This window comes from Anoplophora glabripennis, unplaced genomic scaffold (assembly GCF_000390285.2).
Source record: "Anoplophora glabripennis isolate ALB-LARVAE unplaced genomic scaffold, Agla_2.0 scaffold143, whole genome shotgun sequence".
In the NCBI taxonomy this organism is placed as follows: Eukaryota; Metazoa; Arthropoda; class Insecta; order Coleoptera; family Cerambycidae; genus Anoplophora; species Anoplophora glabripennis.
The window spans coordinates 739,516-765,536 of record NW_019416225.1 but is presented as its reverse complement, the minus strand read 5'-3'; the positions used below and the strand labels follow the sequence as shown (position 1 = coordinate 765,536).

The window sequence follows — 26,021 nt, the reverse complement described above, 5'->3', positions numbered from 1 at the left end:
GATTCTAACCGTGGGCATTTTTTAGTGTCACCGTGTTTCGGTACTAGCTGGCCCATTACCCTCAAGATTTGCCCTGAATGATATGGTATTTTATGATGATTGTGTGTAGGTATTTGCATATGACAATTTTTAGTTATAACAATACAACCAACATTACCAATTTAAAAAAAACATTCAGATAATATTGAACTAAACACCGAGTGAAAAAAATTCAGTCACAAAACACTAGAATTTTTTTAATTCAAACACCTCATTGTAATTATTCATATAACGTCAAAAATAGAGTAAAGCGAATAATAAAGTGACTGTGTCCTGTCGAATAAGTAAAAATAACTGCTGAATAATTTGCGTCTTTTTTACTTCAGCTTAAATTGCGTTACAGAATACTGAGTGACGATGACAACGTTATACTATGGCGGTGCAATAGTGAAAATTGCGATGTATTCGGGAGGAGCAGCAAGGCGAACACCCAACAGCCAATAACTCAGCCCTTCAATAAAACCTCGTGAGATAAAGTTTATTGGCGCAGTAAGTAAACCAGTGTTTCGCATGCGGTAAAAATGGATCATGACATATGTTAAAACGTTAAAAATACGGTCGTGCTCCTCGCGGAAACATCGTGATGGTAGCCAGTCTACGTGCGCAGCGATCACATCATTGCTCGATATATTTCATGCTATTCACGGCTGTGTTGGATTTTTTCATGCACTCCGGCCTCTCTACACTGAGAAAACGTTTCTATCGGTTTACATTTTGGTGCATGACACCTTAAATTACTTTGGTAATGAATAACCTTCAATTTAACTTAACCTAATTTTAAGTCTTAGTCTTATTCTTAATATTTTTAGTTTGTTTATAAAAAAATTGTTTTAATCTTAAGAGTTAGCCTTTATGATAGTTGTGTATTCGTATTTGTGTAGAAAATGTATCTTTTTAGTCCAGTATACAACGGTAAAAATAGGGTATTACCTCCGAATTCTTAACACACTCACCGATTTTTATGAAAATTGATGAGTAAGCTCATTTCACCCTCCTTTACAGAAGATGCATATCCATAATGTGTGCTTATTGTTTTTAGGGGGTGAAAACTACCCCTTCTTGCAAAAAACGTAAAAACCATAGATTTTTAGACCATAGAAGTTTTACGTCAATCGAATAAGCAAGCATTCTTTTATGTTTTGATTTGTAAGCGGAGCAATAATGAAGAATTGAATATTTGTTACTGTTTATGAAATAATACATGATTTATTGCAACGTTTCAATCCTTAAAAAACCACCCTTAGCAGAAAATAAAGCAAAATATTTTTTTCACATCTTCACAGCATTTATAATGAATGAAAGACTCATCACAATTTATAATATTACTGATTATTCATTGCAACGTTTCAACCCTTAAAAACAACCCTTAATGAGGAATTGAAGAATTTTTACCTGCTTCAAAACACTCACGATACATTACCAACGAGATTACTTAAAATTCCAAATTTAAATTATGTAATTAGTGAAAGGGAAAATAAAAATTATTTGTGTATTATACAATTATACTTTATTATCAAAAATGTACATATCATTTTAAGAACTATCATCACTGTCGACTTCCTCTCTTTGGCCTCGGAAACTATCGGAAATTAAGCCATTTACATGAATACAATTCGTTTTTTCAAGATAACTTTTTCAATTTTTAATATTTTTCATCGCTCCAAAAAGTAATTTGCAGGGAATTGCAAGAGCTACAAATCAACCTTTATAGTTGAAGGGTCTTGAACTCTTCGATGTCGAGATTTTTAGGTTTTAAGGGTTCAAATAAGGTGGTCCTTACACGTAAATGCAAACTAAAAAATTTTCGAAAAGAAGGAAATTTTTTAAAAATAAAAAAAAATTTTCATTATTTCAAACTTTTTTTTTTAAATTTAGAATAAACCGGTCATACTTGCAGAGTCTATTATTAGTACCTAAATAAAGTCAAATGTACATGGATTACGTTTAGTTTCTATTTTTATTGTTCAGCCACAGATTTTATTGTTGATTTTTTCTCCGAAATAATGTGGTGACCATTTTATTTTCACCATAACTCCGCGAGCTACGGATTTTTTTCAAAAAGCATTTTAAAGCTCTTTCCAAGCACGTTAAAAAAGGTTATATTCGTTTTCTTCGAAAAATTAGTTTTTTCGCCATTATTTTACGGTAAAAGATTCGATTTTACTTTCCGAAAAATAAACAACCCCTTTAGAGAGTGATAACTCGGTTATAATTACATCTACGGTAATCAACTAATAATTAATCGATTTGTTATTTCAAAAGCTTAATTTTTGCTTTATATGGGTTTTTCGATAAAACGCAAGGTTTTTGAGTTATTTATCAAAAATTATTGAAAAACATGCACTTTTTATATGAGAAATCAACATTTTCAATCGCAAATAACTAGGAAAATATTAATTTTTGGAAAAAACAGTATATATCATTTTTAGCTTAAAATTCTTTCCTCTATTGATTATTGCGATTAAAATGGGTGCCTTCATTGCCACCCTCGAGAAGGGGTGGCATTCACCCCCAGGGTGAAAGCACACATCGGCATTATGTAACTTTTTTGAGCAATTTTCTACTTATTATTAAAACACATCAATCGGCGCATGTGTCAAGAAACCGGACCTAAAAAACCGTCATATACTGAGCTATTTGAAGAAAAAGAAAAGAAATGCATCGGCCGGGAATCGAACCCGGGCCGCCCGCGTGGCAGGCGAGCATTCTACCACTGAACCACCGATGCTTGTACTGAATATTTATTTGTTGCTTACAGTGCTAGCCATCCGAGCCTAAGAGCTTTCACTTGAGCTAATACTGAAACGGTTTACATTTATCGTAAGGAAATAAATAGAGGTGTTAAAATTCTCAGATATAAATCAAAAAAGAGGTTACAGTTAACCGATGCCATGCTCGTCCAGGCATGAAATTTTATTTACCTAATTGTACTTTTAGTCGGTGTGTAGGAGTGACCCGTATCACGCGAACATATTCCTAATATTAACAAAACTTCGCCCGTTCCTAACAAACGTCTAGGAGCTATCAGTCCGTGAAAGTCTTTTAATTTAATTACGAAATAATGGGTCTGCTAAATGGCTCTATTCAGCGGTTGGTTCTGCATACCGCTCAGAGATCACCGTCGATAATACGCTCATGTTTCACAGAGCGTGATATGTATAACACATCCCAAATAATTGGGCATAATAGTTCAGTTCGAATCGTGTGAACAGAGAAGGTTCGCGGTCATCATCTCGCTGATCCCACGTTACGGTGAAGTATTTTTTAATAGGTTTCTTGCGGGTTATGGAGACTGCTGCAGCTGGGCTCTGAGTTGCCCCAATTTTTCGTGAGGTGGGCTTTTATGAAGTTTCCTTATTCCTAAAATTAATCGTTTTCGAGATATTTAATTTTTTTCAAAAAAATGGAGAGAAACAGTGACTAAACTCCAAACCGTGTGTATTTTACAGTAAAAAAAGATAAAGCAACAATATTTATAATGCTGATAGCTAGACCCCTAAGCTTTGATTTTAAGGTTCAAAGCCAAACTAATGTCAACTTGAAAATATTAAATAATTAAATGAAACGCCCTGCTTGCTGGTTTCTCGACGTTCTTGAACATTTACCTGAAACTTTCTTTCCCAGCAATCACCAAAGTCTTACTGTAGGTACTATTTTCATAACGCCCAACACATTTCCCATGTTTCTGCATTCCAGGAAACGTTTCTCATGAATCACTTACAATTTTTTTCCCGTACACTCCAAGTCACTGTTGATATTGAATCCCATGTTACACATTAATGTATTGTAAAATATACAGGCCATCCCACTGAACTATATCAGTGGTACAGTGTCGTGGCGTGAGAGATGCTGTGGGTGTAACGGCGTGTAGATTTCTAGATGAATCAGTGCGATGTGGCCCACCCCGATCGCTTGAAGGGCATGAATATGCTCTGTCATATCGACCGGGCATTGTTTTCGCACATACTTCATGTTCTTTCACACGGTCCGTCATGTCCGAATGTAAATATAGGTGGGTCCCTTTCAGACAGCTCAATGGCTCGCGCTTGTGTAGAAACGGGCCCTCGATTTATATTTGCTTAATATCTTGACCTTGTGTACACTTTGATATCGTCCAGGTACGCGCCGGACCAAATTTTAAGGGATCGACATACGCAAAATTGGTCAGGAACATATTTTGTTAAATAAATTTATTAACCTAACCACAAAATCACTGTCAATATAATAATTTTAATAAACTGTCGTCGTATTACCTACATATTCACACCTTACATTTTGCATGCACAGTAATGGGTGATGCTGTTTTACTCTACTTGAGATTAAGTTTGTTTCTGATTGTGTTTTTAACACAAACAACATAGAAATATCTATTTATTTATTTATATACCCAACGGGCAGAGCTCAATTACAGGATAAGTTACAGTTTAAAATTAATTCACAATTAAGAGAAAAATAAAGTGAAATGTAAGATCAAAAGTAGGTACAACAGCTTAAAGCATTAATATGGAATGCATTTTACGTCTGGAGATATCATATGATGAAAACCAAGTACGGCCCTGGAATGTACGGTCAACTCGCGGACCTTGATAATCAATATATTATCTTCTGCAGGAAAAATAGACGTTTTGCTTTTGAAATACTTAATTTCGAATTATTAACGCTGAAGCTGTCCATTTCATTCAAATAATTAGCGAACTGAAAACCGTCCTTTGGTTTATCAGCTGATCAATAAGTCCATTGATGCCTCTAATTCACAATAGGCATCATATCGGCCTCCTTACAAGACTGCACAACAAAGGATTTGCAAGCTCAGATAGCATCAAAACACACGTTACATTAAAAGAATCAAATACAGCAACAAAGCGCTTCATTTATTATGGAACTGACACCAGTGATTACTCAAGGTAAACATTTACAAAACAGGTCAATAATTATTAATGAATTTCGCCTGGCAATTACCCTCTGAAATTTATATTATTATAAGACGTCGTTTCCCTTGTAAAAGGTTGAATCTAAAAACTTTGTTTAGTCAGTATTGTACCTATTGGTGTCAGGTAAACTAAGAGAAATAATAATTATGTGCCAATTAATCTTATTTGACAGATTTGTATACACATAGTCTTCATAAACGATTGCAAGCCACGTGACCATCGAGCATAGGCAACCAATTTTGCACGATTGGTACTACCAACAAAAAATCCCTGAAGTATTGCTCTAAAGACATTACTTGCTTCATTAGATATGTACAAATGTGCATATTGTCATGCATATTCTCGAATTCGAAGACGAAATTTATTAATTTTACATATTGACGTGAAGCAGCTGAAAAGTGAATAAAATATTACCGCAAACTAAAAGAACATCACCGCCGCTAACTTGATCCAAAGTCTTGTTTTATCTGTGCGATCGTCTCAATGCAGAAGTTCGTGTCGCCTAATCGGACATGAAAATATCAAAGACTACATAAAAGGGCAGTCAGAAAGACTAGTCAGATCGCTGTAAAAACTGAACACACGCAGATGCTCGAAGGTGATGGCTGAAAAAGACGGGCGTTAAAATTCCGAGAGTAGCAGGAGATATCTCTCTTTCTCCACATACAGCCATAACCGCATACGTATAATAAAATCAATAAAAAGGGAAAGAAAAATGCGTTATTGAAAGAATGGGGTGATTTTAAGGCGAAATGTTGCATGATCAAAAATGATGTCTAGTGATGTGCGATAGTTTTTATAAAATCTGACTATATGTTGTTCGTGTACCAATTCACAGGTCAACATTTGATCTAGGGACAATCGTCAGAAGTGACTATGGTAGATACGGGTTTTTGGGTAGCTGATCACGAATCCGAGGTCGGCTAAGCTCCATCATGTCAGGTTCAAGGTGATTTGAAGGTCAAATCAAGAAATGACCTCCAAAAAATCTGAAAAAATTCATGCTTATGTTTTAGAGGTCACTGAACCCGAATCCGAGCTTTGTTTACCCCTACGATACACTCTAGAGGTCATTCAAGGTCATTTCGAGGTCATTCATGAAGTATTTTGGATAGAAAAGTTAAAATCAGTCTGAAAAATCTGAAAAAATTCGTCTGAATGTTTTTGAGGGCACTGAACGCGAATCCTTTAAGCTCCATCACGTCAGGTTCAAGGTGGTTTGAAGGTCAAATCAAGAAATGACCTCCACAAAATCTGAAAAAATTTATGCTAATGTTTTAGAGATCACTGAACCCTGGTTTGCATAAGATTCCTCATTTTATGTAAATCCCTAAACATCTCTTATATAACGTACTGTACGAAAAAATCAATAGAAACCTTTTTTGTAGAGAATTTTATTCTCTACAACTTTAATCCTCTGCATGTTTGTGAAATTCTCAATACTTTTCAAGTTATTCATGAAACATTTTTTTTGCGGTTTTCCGGGCATTCCCCGAAATTTCCCGGTCTGCTCCAGTGCAGAACATTGTTTTTCCTCATCCACACTTCAGAAATTCTGTCAGCTCAAAACTTCTAGCAACTGGAGTATAAAGGGCCGTAACGTTTTTACTTTCATGGCGAGTGTGACTAAGGGTTAGGGTGGGGGTTATTTTCCTGTTGCATATGCAAAGTTCTCAACGAATTCCAGGAGTGATTCATCTTTCCATCAAGGCTTCCGTCCAAATGGAAGTGCGGCATGTCATTCCCGTCAAGTAGGCGAGCACACATGTCGGAACGAAGGCAATAAAGCTATTTTTAACAATTATATATTAATAATACACAATTAGCTCTCGACTCTATAACCTACTCCACTACTGACATCGCTTACGCCGTATCGCCCACGCGTTGTTGTTTCGTTAAGAGTATAAATCACATCTAATTTAATTTAAATATAATGTAAGTATAATGAGCGCGCCCTCTGGCGGCCGTCCCATCGTGAGTCACACCTGTAGGTGATATAGTTGTTAGGAGGTGTGAGAATATTCCGTCTAGAACAATGAGATTAGATTTCAAAGATGTGCAAGATCGTGTACGGCTGGATTTATCGTTCCAGTTTCTAAAATGTATTATTCATGATTGGTTTTCGTTTGGCGTTGTTGCACAATCGGAGATGTCGCGTGAAGCGGCCGCCTTAAGATCTAGCTATAATACAAATTTTGTAATTCCGCTTACAGGACATATTCGTAAATTTACGTGGTAAACCTTAGATATTGCAACGAATTTTAAATGTTCATGTAGAAACTCATATGAAAATATTGCCTGACCGAACTTAAAGTCGTATAAAAATTTTAATTGTTATTATAGCTACACCAAATTTGTATAAAATTGTTAATATGGATGTTCTGGATATAAAACTAGTAATGGTCAATGATATTACATAGTATAAAAATTATAATCTTTTAATTTTATTCTCAAGTACAGAAGTACAGAATAAATTTTCATAAAATGCATGACGTCGACACTTGTTAGTACTCAGTCCATAGAGAAAAACGAATCTAAACCTAGAGTGACTTATATCGAATGAAAGTTTAAAGTCTATAGATTAATCTGGTATACATATCGTTGGAAGACGAGTAAACTTAAAGAAGAAATCTCAATCCAACATAAATCATAACTGAAAATTTTCATCAATTGTCAAATTTTATAATAAATTTCACAAATGTCAAATCTAAAGGTGGCTTTGTAAGAATACCCGGAGATTACCTAAAAAAACAAAATAAAGAATATTTTATTAATTAATTTATAGAATTGTATATAAAAATAAAAGGACATTCGTTAAAAATGTGTTAGTTATAAGTAGTGTTGTGAATAAGTGATTGAAAAAGACATCCAAATACTGAAAAATTCTGTGTATGGACTTTAAGCAAAGCTAGGGACAGAATATTCGGGAAGGACGGGAAAAACAAAAAAATATTGATTAGTTACGGCTTGGGTTTTGCAAGATGTACAGCGTGGAGAGGCAGCTCCCGAAAAATAAAAAATAAAGCAAGAAAAAACAGTCCAAGAAAGAAAATGAAACATTCACCAGTTAAATCCATAGTTTGCCAGAGTCCAGAGAAAGTTATTTTGTCATCCCATGAAAATTTTCCGCTACCAGCAGTATAAAGCAGTTCCAAAGCAGTTTCCAGTGGCCCCATAAATAGTCTGCAAGGCCTATACGTAGATTCCAGCAAAGAAAACTTCAAATTTTATAACGTACCAGGTACCTAAAACACAGTGCACGATAATATTGCTAGCTATCGCCAATAAATCATGCTTTTTCTCGCATCAAATCTTTGCAAAGTATAAATAACAAACCACAGGACTTACCTGTACATAAATAAGCATAATCACTTGTAACTTAAATATTTCACTATTTTCACGAGCTCTGACAAAATTTTTCAAATGAACAGCCATTTTCGTTCCTGTTTAGATGTAAGAGATACCCCTGTCTGATAGGCAAAAAAATATATAAGGAGATGTACTCAGTATTGCCTAGTTCAAATAAAGTTAGTTAATAGTTAATTTTTTTATAATTATTCCTTATATTGTTTGTAAGCCGAGCCGAAAAAAAAGGCAAATTTTGTTATTAAAATATTCTTTGTTGTGGAAAACATATTACATATAAAAAGGTATTCCTAATTTGAGTTTATAAAGTTTTCAAGTATAAAGTCATATAATAACAAATTTTTGAATAAACACTATTGAATTTCAAACTCTCTATTCATTCCGAAGTGTATTGCATTGTACTAGTTTGTGTGTAAATATAGAACCGACTCCTGAGGTTTTCTGATATTGTCTGACATGTAACAAGTGTCTACCAACAGCTGGCCAGGGATAAGTAAGTACAAGGTAAGGCATAAAAGCTAGTAGAGGTTTGTATGGAACAACTTACAGCTTAATTAAAAATATAAATTAAAATTAACACACACACATTGAAATTATATTTCAATATATACGCAAATTTTAGCTGATAATGTAAACCACCAAGTGTCAGTTCAGTGAAAGTTATTTTTGAAAGTTAAAAATATTAAATAATTACAGATTTTTAGTTGATGGTACCAATTGTGCGGTGTTGGTTGCCTATCCTCGACGGCCACATAGCTTGAAACCATATGTATAATATTCCACGTCTGTGCGTTGTTTTTTATTTTTGATTGATGATAAATAAGCGACACGCTCCTGTTCCAACGATGTTGCCCGGTATGGCACCAGTCAAGTCATTGATAACTGATTTGTATTCGAAAGTTAGTTCAGCCCCTTGTGCTCTAACCTATATAAGGCCTAACTGCTGCGCCGGAATAAAACGAAATAAATTTCTCCATTAATGGTATAGTGCTCCCCCCCCCCCCCCGGGTAATAGGACGGCCATGGGGGTCTGGACGATGGATATCTCGAGCAGATTTTATTATTTCGATACATTTTTCTTATAAAGTAGAACTACAACTAAATAAAATCAAAATCTATCTCTAGAATTCTAAGTTCATTATGAATGTGCAGAATTCGTATGAAATTATGAAAAATAAGGAATTGATGGTTCTCAACCAACGAACGGAAGTGACAGAAAATATCTCAAAAATTACTGACACGCTTGTAACCTATCCTGAAAATCAATCTCGAAAGCGTATTTTCAACTTTCTTCTATCTTCAGCAATTTCTGATATATCTTACACTCTGTACAGGTATCGTGGAAGACGATTATTGCCATCAACGTCGCTTAGCGGCAACAACGTCTCATCTCCATTACAAAATCATAACCCATGTCCTTCCTAATACAACCGTGCTTGGGCTATATTAATCATGTGACAAATTATCTTTTAATTCTTACAGACGTTTCTAATAGCGTTTCGGTGTTTCATGCAACTCATTCACCTCCTACAAAACTGTAACAACGTAGCAGGAACGATTTATTATCTAGCACATCTACGTGACGGAAATTTATTCGTATAAATTCGTAGAAATATCAGGGGCAAGCAGAAAAAATACGTTTTGGGATTTATTTCAAAACAAATTTAATTTTATAGATCATAGTATTGATTTCGCTTTCTACGAAAATTGTAAAAAATTGGTTAAAATTAAGAGAAGTCTAAGAAGTTAATTAATTTAAAATATGGATAAATAAATTTTTCCTCTCAGCTTAGATTATTTATCAAAAACGACAAGAAGGTATTGGCGAGCTTATCCAATGAAACGACAGGCATAATTCACTGATTAATGACGGCGTGGCTTTGTTATTAAATTATGACAAACTCTAATGGACGACAATTAATAATGCCGAGTCTAGCGGAGGTATCGATTACACTGATAATGAATTGAATTAGAAACTAAGGAAGATGTTCTCGTCTTTCGCAACTCGTTTTCTACGTCGTCCGAAACATGTCTATAGGATTAGAATTATATATTTCGTGACCAAGTCAATAATTTTTGTTAGTGAAATGTTTCTGTAAAACATACGAATACCTTTTTGAATAAACACAACTTGTTTATGGCAGAAACGATTTTCGTGGATAAAATAAATAGAAATACATTTTTTTAATCACCTTGTGTAAGTTGTGTAAATACAAATTGCTAAATCATCCTTAGAAAGATGACTAATGGTTTCAAACATGCTATTAATTAGCTGTTAATGATGCTTACAAGCCTAAGATGGATAACAAAATAATTAATGATTTTGGACTTTTTTGGTAAACGTACTTTACCAAATTATTTCACTAGCCGGAAGGATTATGGGTACTGAGAATGTCATGGTACCACTTTGGTAGCAGGAAGAACATTTAAAAAATGTTAATACCTGTAGATCATGTTACATACAGGTAGATAGTGATTCTTCGTCTTGTATAATCACAATGACCATGCTTTTGTAGTTTGCAACTTAGAATTGTTACAGTAAAGGAAATTTCGTTACTGTTTGTAGTTGATGATTTGTTGAAAATGCAGAATTTCTCAGGGCAACTAAAATAATATTTCCAGCAAGTTTTCAGGCAACAACTTCCTAATTGTCCTAAGAATGTTACAATTACATGATGATGTAATGTCAACAAGTAAAATTTTTATTTTCTCAAAAATTAGTACTACTCACTACAAATAATTAAAATCAAGGTTGTTAGTAACATTATTTCTGTAAAGTGTAATACTCCCACACTCCTCAACATCATTCAAATACATTTTTTCTAAACTGATATAATATGCTTGTTAAATTAACTGTATTATTAAAGCAATATATTCTTGAAGTAATATTCAAATACTAAGAGATTATCTTTCCAGAGGCGTACGGATTATTTTATGACAGTATTTGTATAATCTGTAGATGATAGTCAAGAATATTTAGAAGGAATTAAAGAAGAAATCTTGAGATGCGGAATCGTAAATAATCATACTGCCCATCTGAAGAGAGAGAATCATATACAGAATGATCTACTAACTTTAATTATTCCAAAAACGTACCATTTAAAAATAGTAAAAATTGTTTTTAATTATGTGAAATACACTAAATATAGGATGCTGTAGTTTAGTTGTTGGTAACCAAAATATAAACCATACGATTTTTGCTAAGCCTATACAAGGTGTCTCATAATTAGTGTCCAATAATTTAGTACTTTATTCTATTGTCAAAAATAAGAATATTTGTCATATAAATATGGGTCCAGAAATTCTTCCTAATGGAGCTACGCCCCCCTAAATGGTGCCTCAAAAATTTTTTTTTATATTTCCGAAATGGGTTAAAGGAAAATTATGAATTTTGACATCGTGAACGCTCATTAAAAGTCGAAACAGACCATCATAAAATTTTTCAAAAATTTTAGGCAGGGGCGTCTCAATTGGGGAGGCCGTCGGCTAAAATTTGCCCCAATTTTTTTTGCTTGTCGAAATTTTCAAATTCAAATGCCAACATATCATAGACACTCATTTAGTTTGCCTTAAGTCACAAACGTGTAAATATTTCATTTTCCTGTTTTGTTTCATCTAAAAACAATGAAAATGTTTTTTTTTTAGGGGTTTTTTCTCTAATTGTCTGATAAGGACCTGTTCCCCTTATATGACGATCGATTCAGTTACGGTATACGACGGGTCGCGTCCGATTGGCACCCCCTTGACCCTTCGGCGACGCCCATGCCGCTCACAAACCAGTTTCAATTAAAACCCTTGTTAAATTCCCGCTTTATTGCAGAACAAACATACTAGACTGATGCTGTCACATGTAACGGAAGATGAGCAGCGTGAACGCTGGCTGAAATACCTCGGGAATGCGTGGGCAGAACAACGCGAGTAATATACCGGGATGTGGCATCACCGCGGCCATTATATAATGTTTGACTTGTAATATTCGGTTTAAGAAGAATCGCGTCGATACGCGGTGTCCGTTTATGTCGTTTTTTTGTACTCATCATGTTACATCAACTTAAAACAAATAACATTTACAATATATTTAATCAATTTGTTACTTTTTATAAAAAATTCATACGCAAATCGCAAATTGTATGTTTCATACAATGGTTTTAAATCTGATAGTCTCTTAGCTTCTTCGGGTGTACCTCAAGGGTCCAACTTTGGGACACTTCTTTTTATTTTACCTATTAACGCCAAAATATAATCTTTGTTTTTGCATTTCTGTTAAGGGCTTACAAAAATATGTAGATTTAGTTCAAGAGTGGTGTGTAGAAAATCACGTTAATTTATGTAAGATTTAAAATTTGTTCGTTTACAATTAAAACTATAACCTTGAAGTTATCCTGAATAGAAAACTTTTCCAAACGGTCAATTCTTTCAACTAAACTAATGCAAAAAATTAAAGGGTCAAATGAATTTTTTGACAGACTGTATTTAGGTGAAAAATTGTACCGAAATAATTCCCGATACGAACATTTTTCACTCACGGAAAAATTTCGGAAATTCTTTTGACCAATTAATTTTTTGCATTAGTTTATATCGTTCCTTAAACGATCCCTATTTGCTTTAGTATACTTAAAACTTGAATATTGCAGCATTATTTGCTGCAGTCGTTGGTTAGTTAAGTTTTTTTTTGTTCTAAACCGCAAGAAACAACCACGTGAAGTTATTATAAGGATTTAAAAACACCCTGTATAGTTATGTGAAATTTTATTAATAAGTATATCAGAAAGAGAATATTTTTCTTAATCGCAAAAAAATTCAACATTTGGATGTCTCTAATAACTATTATCAACACAAAAAAGGTGTTTTTCAGAAGATAGGAGAAATTGAAATTAAAATACAACTGATTAAAGAACTAATGAAACGCAGAAAATATTTTTTTAAATAGTGGACATGTTTGTTAGTACAGACATAATATTATTTTATTATTAATTTTGGAAAAAATTGTCTTTTCGTATTTTCAATGGTAGATAACAGTCTTTGAATTATCGTAATTCCAGATTACTCTTTCAGTTTTAATATAACTTTAAGGACCATACTTTATTCCATTTCTATTTTCGTGTTTTTCGTTCAATACTCTCTTTACAGCTTGTTTTTGACAGAAGGTTCAGTCTCTTTCTGCAGTAGAAAGAGACTCTCTTGTAATGAGTCCTTTGTGCTACAATCTAAGAGTTGAATTATTGAAAGCCGCATAACCCATTTTTTTTAATACTTTTGCCACCCTTTATTATTTATTGCGTTTATATATTATTTATTTTGTGGTGTGCGGTACATCTATCCAACAAAGTCACTCAAGCTCTACGTCAGGATAAATTGTTTCCCACTTTTCCCGTATACACTCCGTATACACTGTTTGCCTTGTAATATTAGATTTAATAAGGATCGTATTTATACGCTTGTTAGGTACTACGGCTGCCACATAGCGGGTGCATTTAATTATTGGCTAAACGACGATCTTGATAAGCTCGAAACGTTCATACGTGCACTTCCATGGACTTTATGAGCATCGAACTATTTATTCCTCTGAATGTCGTCTATGAATAATCATAAAACGGATTCCTGACTACCAGGAAACCGGAGGCGAGGGGGTATTTATCGCTCCCTGCGAGATGGGAATTGATGCCGGAGATGTGGGAGATACCCACTGGTATTGGATGAGGATGAACGTCTTAGAAATATATACGACAGGTGCTTATTTTCGTGCTCTCTATCACTGTTTTCAAGAAACACCTTGTATATTTGATGGGATTTGGATACCAATGTTTCGAGGATGTAAATTGTATAAATTTTACTTCTTCGTGCCACCATATTTGTGTTTATAGTCGCGCTCCGCCTAAGAAACGTTTTACTGAATTCGCTGACCTCTGCCAACAAACTGTCGTTCCATTACCTCGGTCTCGGTATCAGCAGATAGCTTGCGGCGTTAGAAAGTTGCAAAGAAATGAGACAATGGCCACGAAATGTTCCCCGACGAAAACAAACACTGTGACGATTACAGCAACATTTGTAAACGTTACTTGGCGACCCGTTATTAATTTTTACGTTTAAAAATCAGCTGTTTCATGCCACAGTATCCGAGCGTAAAGTTATTCTTTTTGTTGTAAAGCTGACCTTATTTGTTACAAGCGAGTTCTTTCCGGTGCGGTTAAATAAGAATTATAAGTCGGCCGAGACCATTCTTGTGTCGTTCACTGCGCGACTGAGGTCCCTCTTTCTTCCAAAGACATGAATTGTAAGTATTCTAGTTCTATAACTAGTAATAATTTTACTCACGCGTTGTTTTATTAATTCCAGATCTACGGAGTGCTTTTCTTTTGTGCCTGGTGATGACACTAGGCAAGGCGAGTAATTCTACAAGACCCAAAGTCCTCATTTCAAGTCCATATGTCCCACAGATTGCGTCCGACCTTCTCAGCAAATGGTAAGCGATGCTTTGTGTGGAAATACGAATATTTTTCTGCGGTGGAATATTATTAAATTAATTTTCCTTTGTAAAACAAAGCGGGCGAGGTTTGTGTTACAATCATTGCGATACGGTTTGTTTATTAACGGTTTAATTGATTTCAATTATTTGAAAGGAAATCTCAAGGTCGAATTCTAAGTTTGTACATAATACATTTATATGTGGATTAAGGCTGGATTCTTGAACTGGATTTTTTATCGCGTTAGTAAAATAGAATCGCATTATGTGCATTTACTATACAATTTAGACGCAGTGGCACTTTGAACTTGATTTACAAAAAAAACCTAAAGTCGAAAAATTGTGAATTAATAGAAGTTTTACCTAGCTTGAACCTATAAACTGATTAAAGCAAAAAATTAAAGGATTAAAAGAATTTCCGAAAATTTTCCGTGATTTTTGACAGGCTGTATTTAGGTGAAAAATGGTCGTATCAGGAATTAAAAAAAAGTATTTTGAAGCTCTTAGATTCTAGTTTTTAGATCTTTCGGTGGAAATTTTTTAGGAGCTACGGTTATCATGTAATTTTAAAAAATAGCGCGACAAACAAATTTTGCAATTTTTTTTACATTGACCAGATAGCTTGTTTATTCAGCTTCAATTTCCTTTTTTTTTTTAATTTCGATACAACAATTTTTCATCGATATATCGGACTTTTAATGGAAAAGGATCCTTTTGTCTTGAATCATCGATATACCGGCGACAAATGGTCGTACAGAAAATTGAAATGCAGTTTCGAAAATTGGAATAAATTTCCTGAAACATGCTGCCGCAACTTTTCGGAATTTTTTTTTTTGGTGGTACTTATATTAATGACAGTTTAACCATTAATAACAATGTGTTTTTTTTTTAATTATCTAAGCTCTTACTATTTTATTGTTTATATCTTTTTCTAAGTACAAATATTTTCCTGCAATTTCATTGCTATGTACAATTTTTCAGTTGTGATCTTATAAACGTACAAAATGGGAGCAAAGAAGAAATTCTGTCAAAAGTAGAGGGTGTAGACGCCATTTTGTGGGCCTCCCATCTCAAAATAGACAAATATGTTCTAGATGCGGCAGGTGATATTAACGCGATTATCATATCTTCAATCCCTTGTCCAATAAACGTGTTACAGGTAGTCAAATGAAAACAATAGGCACCATGACGGCAGGCTATGATCACATCGACCTGGTAGAACTCAGGAAGAGGGGTATAAAACTTGGAAATACTCCAAAGGTGCTCAATGGTGCCGTTGCTGACACTGCTGTTCTGCTTGGTCTGGCAGCCGCCAGGAGATTGCATGAAGGAAGATTGCTGATTGATGGGTAATCAACATTACGTGACTAATCAACATAACGTTTGTTCCTTCGAAGTATGATGCTTTCATACTTTCTATTTATAGGTCAAAATGGGATCCAAATGAATGGATTTTGGGACAGGACATCGCTGGGTCTACTGTAGGAATTATAGGCTTGGGAGGAATTGGTCAGGCAATTGCAAAGAGGCTAAAACGTTTCGAAGTTAACGAAATTATATATACTGGCCACAAAGAAAAGCCTGAAGGTAAATTGTTATAATTTTTTTACAAAAACATATTGATTGTAACTCGTGTTGTAGGTAAAGAACTGGGTGCCAGGTTTATTCCGCTAGAAGACAGGGATACTCTGATCAAAGACAGCGACTTCATTTTCATAGCGGCTCCTTTGACTCCAGAAACAGAAGGGATGTGCAACGAAGATTTCTTCTCCAAAATGAAGAAAACCGCAGTATTTGTCAACATAAGCAGAGGCAAAGTGGTAGACCAAAAGGCTCTGTACAAAGCTTTGAAGGAAGGGCAGATTTTTGCTGCTGGTTTGGACGTCATGACACCCGAGCCACTACCAGCAACCGACGAGCTTTTAACCCTTCCTAACCTTGGTAAGTCAAATTTAACATGAATTGGTTGAAAAATTGAAGAAGTAATTTTAGACTTCTGCTTCAACAGAACAACTTATTCATAATCAGCATTTCTGTGAAATTGTTCTTAAATTAATTTAATGTTACTAAATAAAAGACTTTTTCAGTTGTTTTGCCTCACTGGGGCAGTGCTACAGCAAAAACAAGAGATGCCATGGCGCAGCTAACTGCCCAAAATATCATAAAAGGACTAAACGGAGAACCTATGATAACTCCAGTTGTATAAATTACACACATATTTTTCTGTAAACGAATGTAATAAAGAAATGTTTTTTGTATACTCTGAGTTTTATTGCAGAAGTCTTTAATAATAAAATATTGGAAACATAACGAAATGGATACAAAAATATGAAAATTATAGTGAATTCAGAATTTAGCGTAGTTAATAATAATAAAGCTTTTAAATTAAAAATATGGACATTTCTTCAACTTTGGTACCCCGTATCACGAAAACGAGGTCTTTATCTGACGTATTTAGGGTTTATTTTCTTCCTGACAGTCGAAATTTCATTAGAAAATACAGTTTTTTGACGATAATATTATTATTTCCTGTTCACGTCTGTTGGAAAGATTTAGAAACACCATGTGGAAAAAATATATACAATAATGAGATTGCAATATAAGGGAACAACTGTTACGTCTATTTCAACGAACCTTTGAGTGACGTACAGTTAACAGTGTTAAATATTTCTGTACCCCATCACGGCGACGTTCGCCTGTAACAGTGCCTATTATTTTTTCCCAGCCGGCTAGCAGGAGGCTTTATTCTCTCATTATGTCGACTTGAAAAAGTGTAAAGCTCACATGACGGACATTCCTAAACTCCCCATTGTGCAATAGAGATATATATTTGTGTTGCGAGACGCATAGATTACAATGTTAACCTGCAAAGGTGAGAGGTCGCGAGATGGACTCTTGAAGGTTTAGCGGCACCTTTCATCTTATCTCCATTAGGGTTTTTATCTCCATTATTCACCTCTCTCGTCCGCGTTCATTATTTAGCACGGGAGACACAGGCGAAAATATTTTCTCGGATTAGGTACCGTTTCATGCAGGTATCTAGATGCTTATAAAATTTATAATTAAATTCAGAGATTTAAGAGAATGACTATATGCGTCGACCTGAATTCAGTTGCCGACTATCACAAAGAATTAAGCAGTAAACTAACAAGAATTGTAATAAAAACTGTATGGAAAATTGTGAACTACTGAAAGGAAAGTTAAGGAAAGTTACTGTTGGTAGAACAACGCTGCCAAAATGTCTTTAACAGATTGTAGGCTTTATATTTTATAAAGTCTAAAGGTAAGATGGTGGATTTAAGTCGGGACTTATTGGAGGCCATCTCATGGGACCAAATCAACCATTCTACCATCATTTTCGACCGTGATATAATTTCCTGATATACTTTCTGGTTGGACTACCAAGTTCATAAATTAGTTAATTCCCATTATTTCTGGGAACAGTTGTAGTTGTGGATAAAAAATACGATGATGGCAATACAAAAATTTATCAATTACACCAAAATTTCACCAAAGGAGAGTCACTTGATGCGTGCTTAGATGTTTAAACATAGAAAAAAAGTTTTTCTGAGACATTTGCGGTGAAAGTAAATAGGGGACAAATTTTCAACAGCAGAATGAAGATTGTTATAAAATCAGAGAAATATGTACAGAATCGTCGATTTGAGGAAAATTGGTCAACTTGTGGGCCCATCTCCCGGCCTAACCGTCAAGTCCCGAGCGCTGGCGTCTACATAACAAGAACAATGAAGTAATTGTTATCGACACTAGCGAGGCGAAAAACTGAAGTTAATTATGAAACAGGACTTTTTCTAAGGTATGCCGCGTACATAAGTACCTGAGTTATGCAAATTTCTCTAGCGAAAATAAATTTTTAGCTAATCTTAACGACTGCATTGTCAGGTCTTCATTGCGGAAAAGGCTGTGCGTCGGTTGCACATGACTCTGGATTTGATGGCGGGCATTCCTTAACGCTAGGCGTATGGATTTGGAGCCACTTGACGAAACAAGTTTGGGTATGTAGATAATAATAATAATGTTTCGATTTCTGAAAAAAGTGTGTCTTGTAAATTTTAGGTATATGTGATATATTATTTATTTAAGAAGCGTATCATCAATGATCAGTTGCTTTTACAGAATATCAATAACCAAGTAATAGGTAGGTAAATAAAATTCTAAAGAACTGATATATACGTTCAAATGAATCGTTAAGTTTTTTACTAAAATTGTAACAGTACCTACCTACCTAGCACTCCGTATAGACCCAGTTACTTACAAGGAAATAACATTTTATCAACTACCATTAATAATGAAAGGATAATTTCGCAAAGAGGAAAGGCAAACAGTTAATTGAGAAATGGCTTTTTGTTTACTGTGCAATAAACACCAATGATTTCACTTAAGTCGTTTCCTGTTAGCTTCCTGAAGGTGTTCTATAAAAGAATTAAACTTGAATTTGCACTAAATTGCTTTAGTTATTTTTAATTTTGTTTTAACACAAAAGTTAATCTAAAATATCAAAATATTAATTGTCTGTAGTAAACAAACTCTTAAAAAATAGGCTGCGTAAGTACCTAGGTACTTAAAGCAATACAACTAGATCCAGAAGCGAGGACAAACATTGTTCACCCACTCCTTTGTTAACACAAGCTGAGGAAGAATGCTTGAACGGTAACTGTTGAAGTGGCAGTGAGGATACTCGAACGTCAACGTAAATGCAAATTTAAGTTGTACTAAGGGAAATATGATGGTTCACAGAAAAATCAGTTACCTACTTATCGCCATAATTACCAATGATAGAGATATTTAAGTATTTATAATTCTACAAATTTAGGAGCGGTTTTGAGCACCTCGAACTCATGCGTAGAGGAAGAACGACAATCAACTACTTATAGGTATAAGTACAATAATAGAATTTATGGCTCAACTTTTTAATTGAATTGAATTGAACAGCTCAACGTTGAATTTTCAATTTTTCTGTTCATTTTTAATTTGTAAGTTGCTGTTCTAACCTAACGTTGAAGTCTCCATGATAAGAGATTTGTGTCTTGACCTAATATTAAAGTCTCCAGAGATGCGGCAAAGAAAAATGTGCTAAGTGGCTGAATAACTACCAATCGAAAAAAAACGGAAAAATTGAATTTTGAGGCAAAGAAACGAATATTTTTAAGCGTTTTGTAAAGACTTAGCTCGATGAAGGGGTAAGACCACTGCATAATTTTCGGAAAGTTTTTTTTGTTGATTTAACAGATGCTTTGAACCTTCTAGAATAAGAGGAAAACAATTTTGCGCTTCCTTATACAAAATAGGTAAAATATTATATTTTTTAATTTCCGAGTTCTTTCCCAAACGCGTCGGACTGCTCCGAAACGACTACTAGGGTATATATATATATACCTGTTGGAAGGGTACAGCCTAATGATTTTGAATTCTAACTTCTCTTATACTACTAACAGACGTCGTTAGAAGGACTTTGTGTTCGATTAAAAGCATTGTCAAATGTATGTACCTACTTTACTTTAGTACCTACCTACCTATAATGCAAGTATATATCTCAAAACTTTAGAGACGTTTTTCTCGAAACACGATTTTTTAAAATAGCAAGCAGCTTAACTCGTAAAATTTTTTTTCAACCTATTTAGTCCAAATTTTGACCATATTTTGATTTTAGTATTATTTATTAACAAAGGATTGCCCCTTTTTACTTCAAATGATCGGCAGTCACAAAAAGTAGTAGATATTTCTCTAATCGTACTTGTAGGTCCTACTCATGTAAATTAAGAGACAATTTTTTGTTTTCTTTCCATATGCAAAGTTGCGTCAGTTAGTGATAGAACTTATAGAATAATATTTTGGATGACTGGGTATATTTTCCAGATAATCTATTTTTAATTTGGTGATAAGTTGTTGTTCTGACCTAACATTAAAGTCTCCTCGATAAGAGGTTCGTGTCTTGACTTAATATTAAAGTCACTATAGAATTGAATCAGATACGGTATGTTTAGACGTAAAGAGAAATGGAATAAAAACGAAATATTGCATTATATGCCAAAGAAACGGATTTTTACCGACGTTTTATAAAGGTTTACATCCCATTTTAAACAAATATTAACAACTTGTTGACGGAATTTTATTTTTTCATGTGGGTATCTGCCTTAGCATTTCTAAATACTTAAATGTACAGTATACAGTGTGTCCCACTATTGCGCCCTGAACAGAAAAAAACGTTTTTATCTGAAAATTTATTAAAAACTAATTTTATCGGTAGGTATAAAAACTCTGACCTGTTTTCAAACTCTTAAAATCAATTAAGATCCATTGAATTCAGATATGGACCTCCCAGAGGCCATAAAATTTTACATTTTCCTGTTCCGTTATTTATTTGTTGAGTTATTCTAAATTCTGAGGTCCTTCTCGGTATTATAAACTTAATACTCAAAAACCACATCAATATCTCACTTTCCTGTAGGCCGGCTTGTAATAATCCGCTCGCCTGTAATCCTAAACCCGAGGATGATTACACGCATCATTCCTAATTCCAAAAATCGTGTTAACAATTAGTTACCCACCGAAGACAGACAGTTTATGTCAACGGCTCTCACTGAGATTAGCCGGGCATTGTCTCTGGTTTCCTGATTGCAACACAGACGTCTGCACTGTCGGCCTACCCAGCCGACGTGCATGTGTGATGATATCGAGTGTTAATTACGCGTAATTGCATATGCATGAGGCGAAAATTAACAATTATTAGCGAGACGAGTGCTAATTTTTGTCCGAGCGAGATCAGAATTTACCGATGTTTCGAAATACTCCGACAAGCAACTTCGCTGGATAAAACGCGTTAAAAAAATAATCAACAGCTTCGTTGTGGTAAGTTGCCTTGGAGGAAGGCCGGCCAGCTGTTAGAAAAGGGGCGGCCATGGGCATGGGAACGGCCCTGGGTGTATATCGTGTTGCCGTACACGATATAATGCATAGCATTAGCCACAATATCTGATACATAAAATTGAAACGTTTAGAGGTGCTGGTACGACCCCGCGACCCCGAAAATAAGGATAACTTGCACGACCGAGCGTTACCACTTATATGGGTACATCTAAACAATTTTCGCGTCCATGTCAATTATGAAGGCGCCCATTACAGGCCAGGTGTTAACCTCGCGTTGCATCTCATTTGCATAAAATCGCACAGGGCAGAGGATACGCTGATTGACCCCAAACTAATTAGAAATCTTGCGAGGATTGCGCCCGAGCAATGCTGAAATTAAATATTTCTTGTTCGATTGCTTTTTGTTCGCAAACGGTTGTACCTAACGAGTTAGAAGAATAAAATAAATCGGTTTTGCCGAAAAAATCTGTTTGTCTTTCGTATTTTTAAAAGGTCCTGTTTACTTTATATCGCACCCTGTATACTTATAGAACTTGGGTTATTTTCAATAATGTTACGAAGTACTGTTGCGAACACTCATAAATAAAATCTCCTACGAATCTCTAGTTGTTACCCACGAACAAATTACCTAGCTGCCACGAACCTGTGAAATTCAAATGGACGCAATCCATAACGGCCTTACGAGAAACCGAGTCTAGCGGTCATAAATTTCTGAAACGCCGCCGACCATACTGCGCGCAATTGATAAATCAATTTGCACGTGATAATACCTGCACAGGTATTTATAAGCACACGATGTAAGGTGCAAAATGTTAAGAGTATGCAGAAAATCGCAAACGAACAACAATAACGCGGATAGTCGCTTGCTACGTGCAGGACCGTACTCTGGAATAATAATAACAATGATAATAATAATAACATAGTAGAAGAATTCCTTAATTGATACGGTTCACGTTATAAAATCATAGAACATCCTGTATATGGGCTTCTCGACAGGAGTCTAGATCCTCAATTACTCTTTCCTCGTAGTAACCGTACTGTACATGAATGTAATTTAAGATTAATGATTTTGTGCCACTATAAGTGTCAAACATTCCGACGGCTTGCAATCTATGCTTACAGTCAAAAGGTCAGTGAGGATGGAATCGATTTCTTTTATCAGATTGTAAAGACATACATCAATAATTCTTTAATAAAACTTACACAGTAGAAGACATAGTTCAATAAATATTCATACGAAACGCAACAGCAATTTACAACATAGCTTCGGATGGTTTTGATTGATTTTGATATGTGGATACTAAAGATGTTACGATCATTTTGAGCTAGCATTGATCGGTACATCAGTTATCGTAAAATTGTAAACGACATACAATTTGTTTAATCACTACCTTAGCACTAGTACCCATGTCTGATAAAGCTTCCAACTATGTATAAGTTACATAACACCATCAAAAGTTTATTTGCCACTCCAAACCGAAACTCCACCTTCAACGAGTTGTTTTGTTAAAGGAGTTGTCGCTCGTCTCTCTCGCAGCCCCTTGCGGGAAGCTCAGCATATTTTTACCCGCCACTGGTTAGTGCTTATGGCGATGAGCATCTTCCACACTTTCACCCGGTGACCTGGTCCCATGCTGGCACTCCCACATCGATAGCACCTGCAATTCCGTACCGATGGACAAGCGAACGCTGCGGAGCGCCCTCGGGCGTTGCTTTAATGGCTGCGATCTTCTGTCTGCTTTACGATTTCTAGCGGTCGCGTGACATTTTAGGCATACGAGCATCGCCTCGATAAAAGAAATTAATAATAATAGCGGCGACGGCAACAGTACCAATATCTCTTCCTCAAATCCGATGGAGGGAGCTCTGGGAAGGTTAACGTTTCTGTGATTACTTTAATAAGAATTATTGAGGAAAGGTTAGTGAACTACAATAAATTTCTGATACAAGAAGAAAATGTGTACTTGAATACTGCCAAGAGCTGCCATCAGTTCAACTTGAAAAATAGTCTTCAACTGCTTTTAAAAAGTTATCCCAATTATCTGTTGTAGGGACTCCAGTCTCTGGTACGCCACTGGTTTCACGTAAAACAGTTTAAATATTATTATTTTGACTAATATACACCTTTGAAGCATTGTACATTTAAGTATATTTTCCTGCATTAAGGGCATTTGCCAGTGAAATTAAAAACCGGACCTAATCCGGTAATCGATAATGACTGACCAAAAACACTCGTACCTATACTTGGGCAGGTAAGTCTTGGGATATAAAAGTGAGATAGCAAAGTGATGTAGTTTGCTTTCATGTTGAACATAACTGAAAAAAAATTTCACTCAAATTTCATTCAAATTTCACTCAATAATGTATCAATTTCTGTCTACACAAGATTGTGTGAAATTTTCACTGTATTAGTATGAGTACAACTTTTGCATCAGAAATGAGTGAGTTTTACTCAAATCTGAGTTAAGGCTAACTATAAACTGAGCGACTTTTGACTCTATTCTGAGTATGTAAAATCAATTTAGAGTTGACTTTTTCTCTAATATGATTTAAATTTAACTCTTATTGAGTCATTTTTTACTCAGACTTGGTTTTTAATTAACTAAACATTGAGTGCAAAAATAAATCACTCATAAATGAGTGAGTATCAATTGAGTGACTTTTGACTTTATTCTGAGTATCTAAAACCAATTAAAAGTTGACTTTGTCTCTAATATGGTTCAAATTTAACTATTATCGAGCAATTTTCTATTCAGACTTCTCTTCTCTTTAAATTGAAAAAAATGTAGATTTTCCGAAACACAACCATAGCCCTCAACTACCTCCTTTATCGGGAAATAGCAGCCAGCAGAAATGAGATATTTCCGTTGCCCTCCGCCATCCCGATTCCTATCGGGGAAACAAACTGCGTACTGCCTTGCAGATTGCGATTGCCTATGTACCATTTTAAATTGTCTGCAAAGAAAATCGTTTATATCTCTCCGTTACCGGAACGCTAACGCCGAGATGGGTAACTATATCTTTATTTATAACTCACGACGTGGAGTCTAACAATCCGATTACGCAATTTCAGGTAATATATAGCGAGTGGCCGGAACGCCTGATTAGTTCGTCGATTGCCAGTGGACGTCGGAGTCCTTCATGAAATCGGATATGGATCTCTACCGATGCACATGCTTTAAAGAATTAATTCCACATTACTTGTAAAAAATTAGTACAGGCATCTTTACCAAAAGTATAATGAATACTTTCTTGTTTCACTTTATACAAATTGGTGTGAGTGAAAGCAATAAAGGTTCAGAGTGAATCAATTGAGTGAAATTATTGAGTAAAATTGAGTGAAATTTGATTGAATTTTTTTTACAGTGTATTGTAATTAAAATAAAGCCTTAGAATTTGGTAGTGATTGACGGATATAGGATAATGTACGATACATTAGGCCATATAAACCATTAAATTAGGCAAGTTTCACTGCTTTATTGCATTTCTGCTTTAATTAATCCAAAAATATGATGTCGGAGGCACCAGGATGGTTGGTGGTCAAAAGTTTAGCGCTCTGTGGTTGGATATGGCCGCTGTAGTTGTAAAATATCGTTCTCCACAGTCGTCTCATATGGAAAACACAATAAAGCGCGCGACTCTCGATTTGGTCTTTTAGACCGACCGGTACTACTTTTAACACAGGTGTTCGCTTTATTTGCTTACGTGGGAAATCCTGAATTAGCATCACAAATTTACTGTCATTACTTCTACTAGGCCTTACACGTAAATGTGGTACGGAACGAGTCTATTTTATTAGAGGTCACCAAGTGCTTTTACTCAAATGCTCCGGAGAAAGCGTAGGCATCAGTTTATTTATATTTATTCAATGAAAATTAAAGGATGTACAGATAGTGGAATCAGTTTCCTCGCAGTACCTATGACACTGCACGTTTGAGTTGTATTTTTACATTTTAAAATCCTTTTTGTGTTTTTACTGTATTTGATGTAAATACAGGGTGATTCTCAACTTATCCACAGCAATTTGGGTATATATGGGGCATGAAAAATGGAGTCAATATCGCAAAATCATTACAGTTTTCGAGAAAATAATTATTGAAGTTTTAGTACTTTCCACCTTTACATCGCTGGACTATTGCAGTCTCTAGAGTCATCAGCGTTGTGTGCTTCAGGCAATGCGCGTGGAGAGCCACGTGGCCCCTGCGACCCCGAATACTGAAATCCGATTTTACAATTAGTATTTGCGATAGTATTTACAATAGTTTTTTGGTTGAAGTTGATTTATGGTGAAGCAAGACAATATTTGTGTTATCGTGAAGCATTTGTGTTATGGT

At 35.0% G+C, this 26,021-nt stretch overlaps 1 protein-coding gene and 1 non-coding gene across 2 annotated transcripts; one reads left to right on the top strand and one right to left on the bottom strand.

Moving 5' to 3' along the window:
- Window positions 1-2,696: 2,696 nt before the first annotated feature.
- Trnag-gcc lies at window positions 2,697-2,767 on the bottom strand. Its single transcript has one exon. It is a non-coding gene; the product is annotated as a tRNA-Gly (tRNA).
- An 11,731-nt stretch (window positions 2,768-14,498) lies between these two features.
- On the top strand, window positions 14,499-17,057 carry LOC108909377 (glyoxylate reductase/hydroxypyruvate reductase-like). Its single transcript, XM_018713703.1, has 7 exons — window positions 14,499-14,610; window positions 14,673-14,799; window positions 15,781-15,902; window positions 15,959-16,148; window positions 16,226-16,386; window positions 16,441-16,740; window positions 16,887-17,057. Exons 1-7 carry the CDS (start codon window positions 14,604-14,606, stop codon window positions 17,003-17,005), a joined length of 1,026 nt encoding a protein of 341 aa, XP_018569219.1. The 5' UTR covers window positions 14,499-14,603; the 3' UTR covers window positions 17,006-17,057.
- The last annotated feature ends 8,964 nt before the right edge of the window (window positions 17,058-26,021 follow it).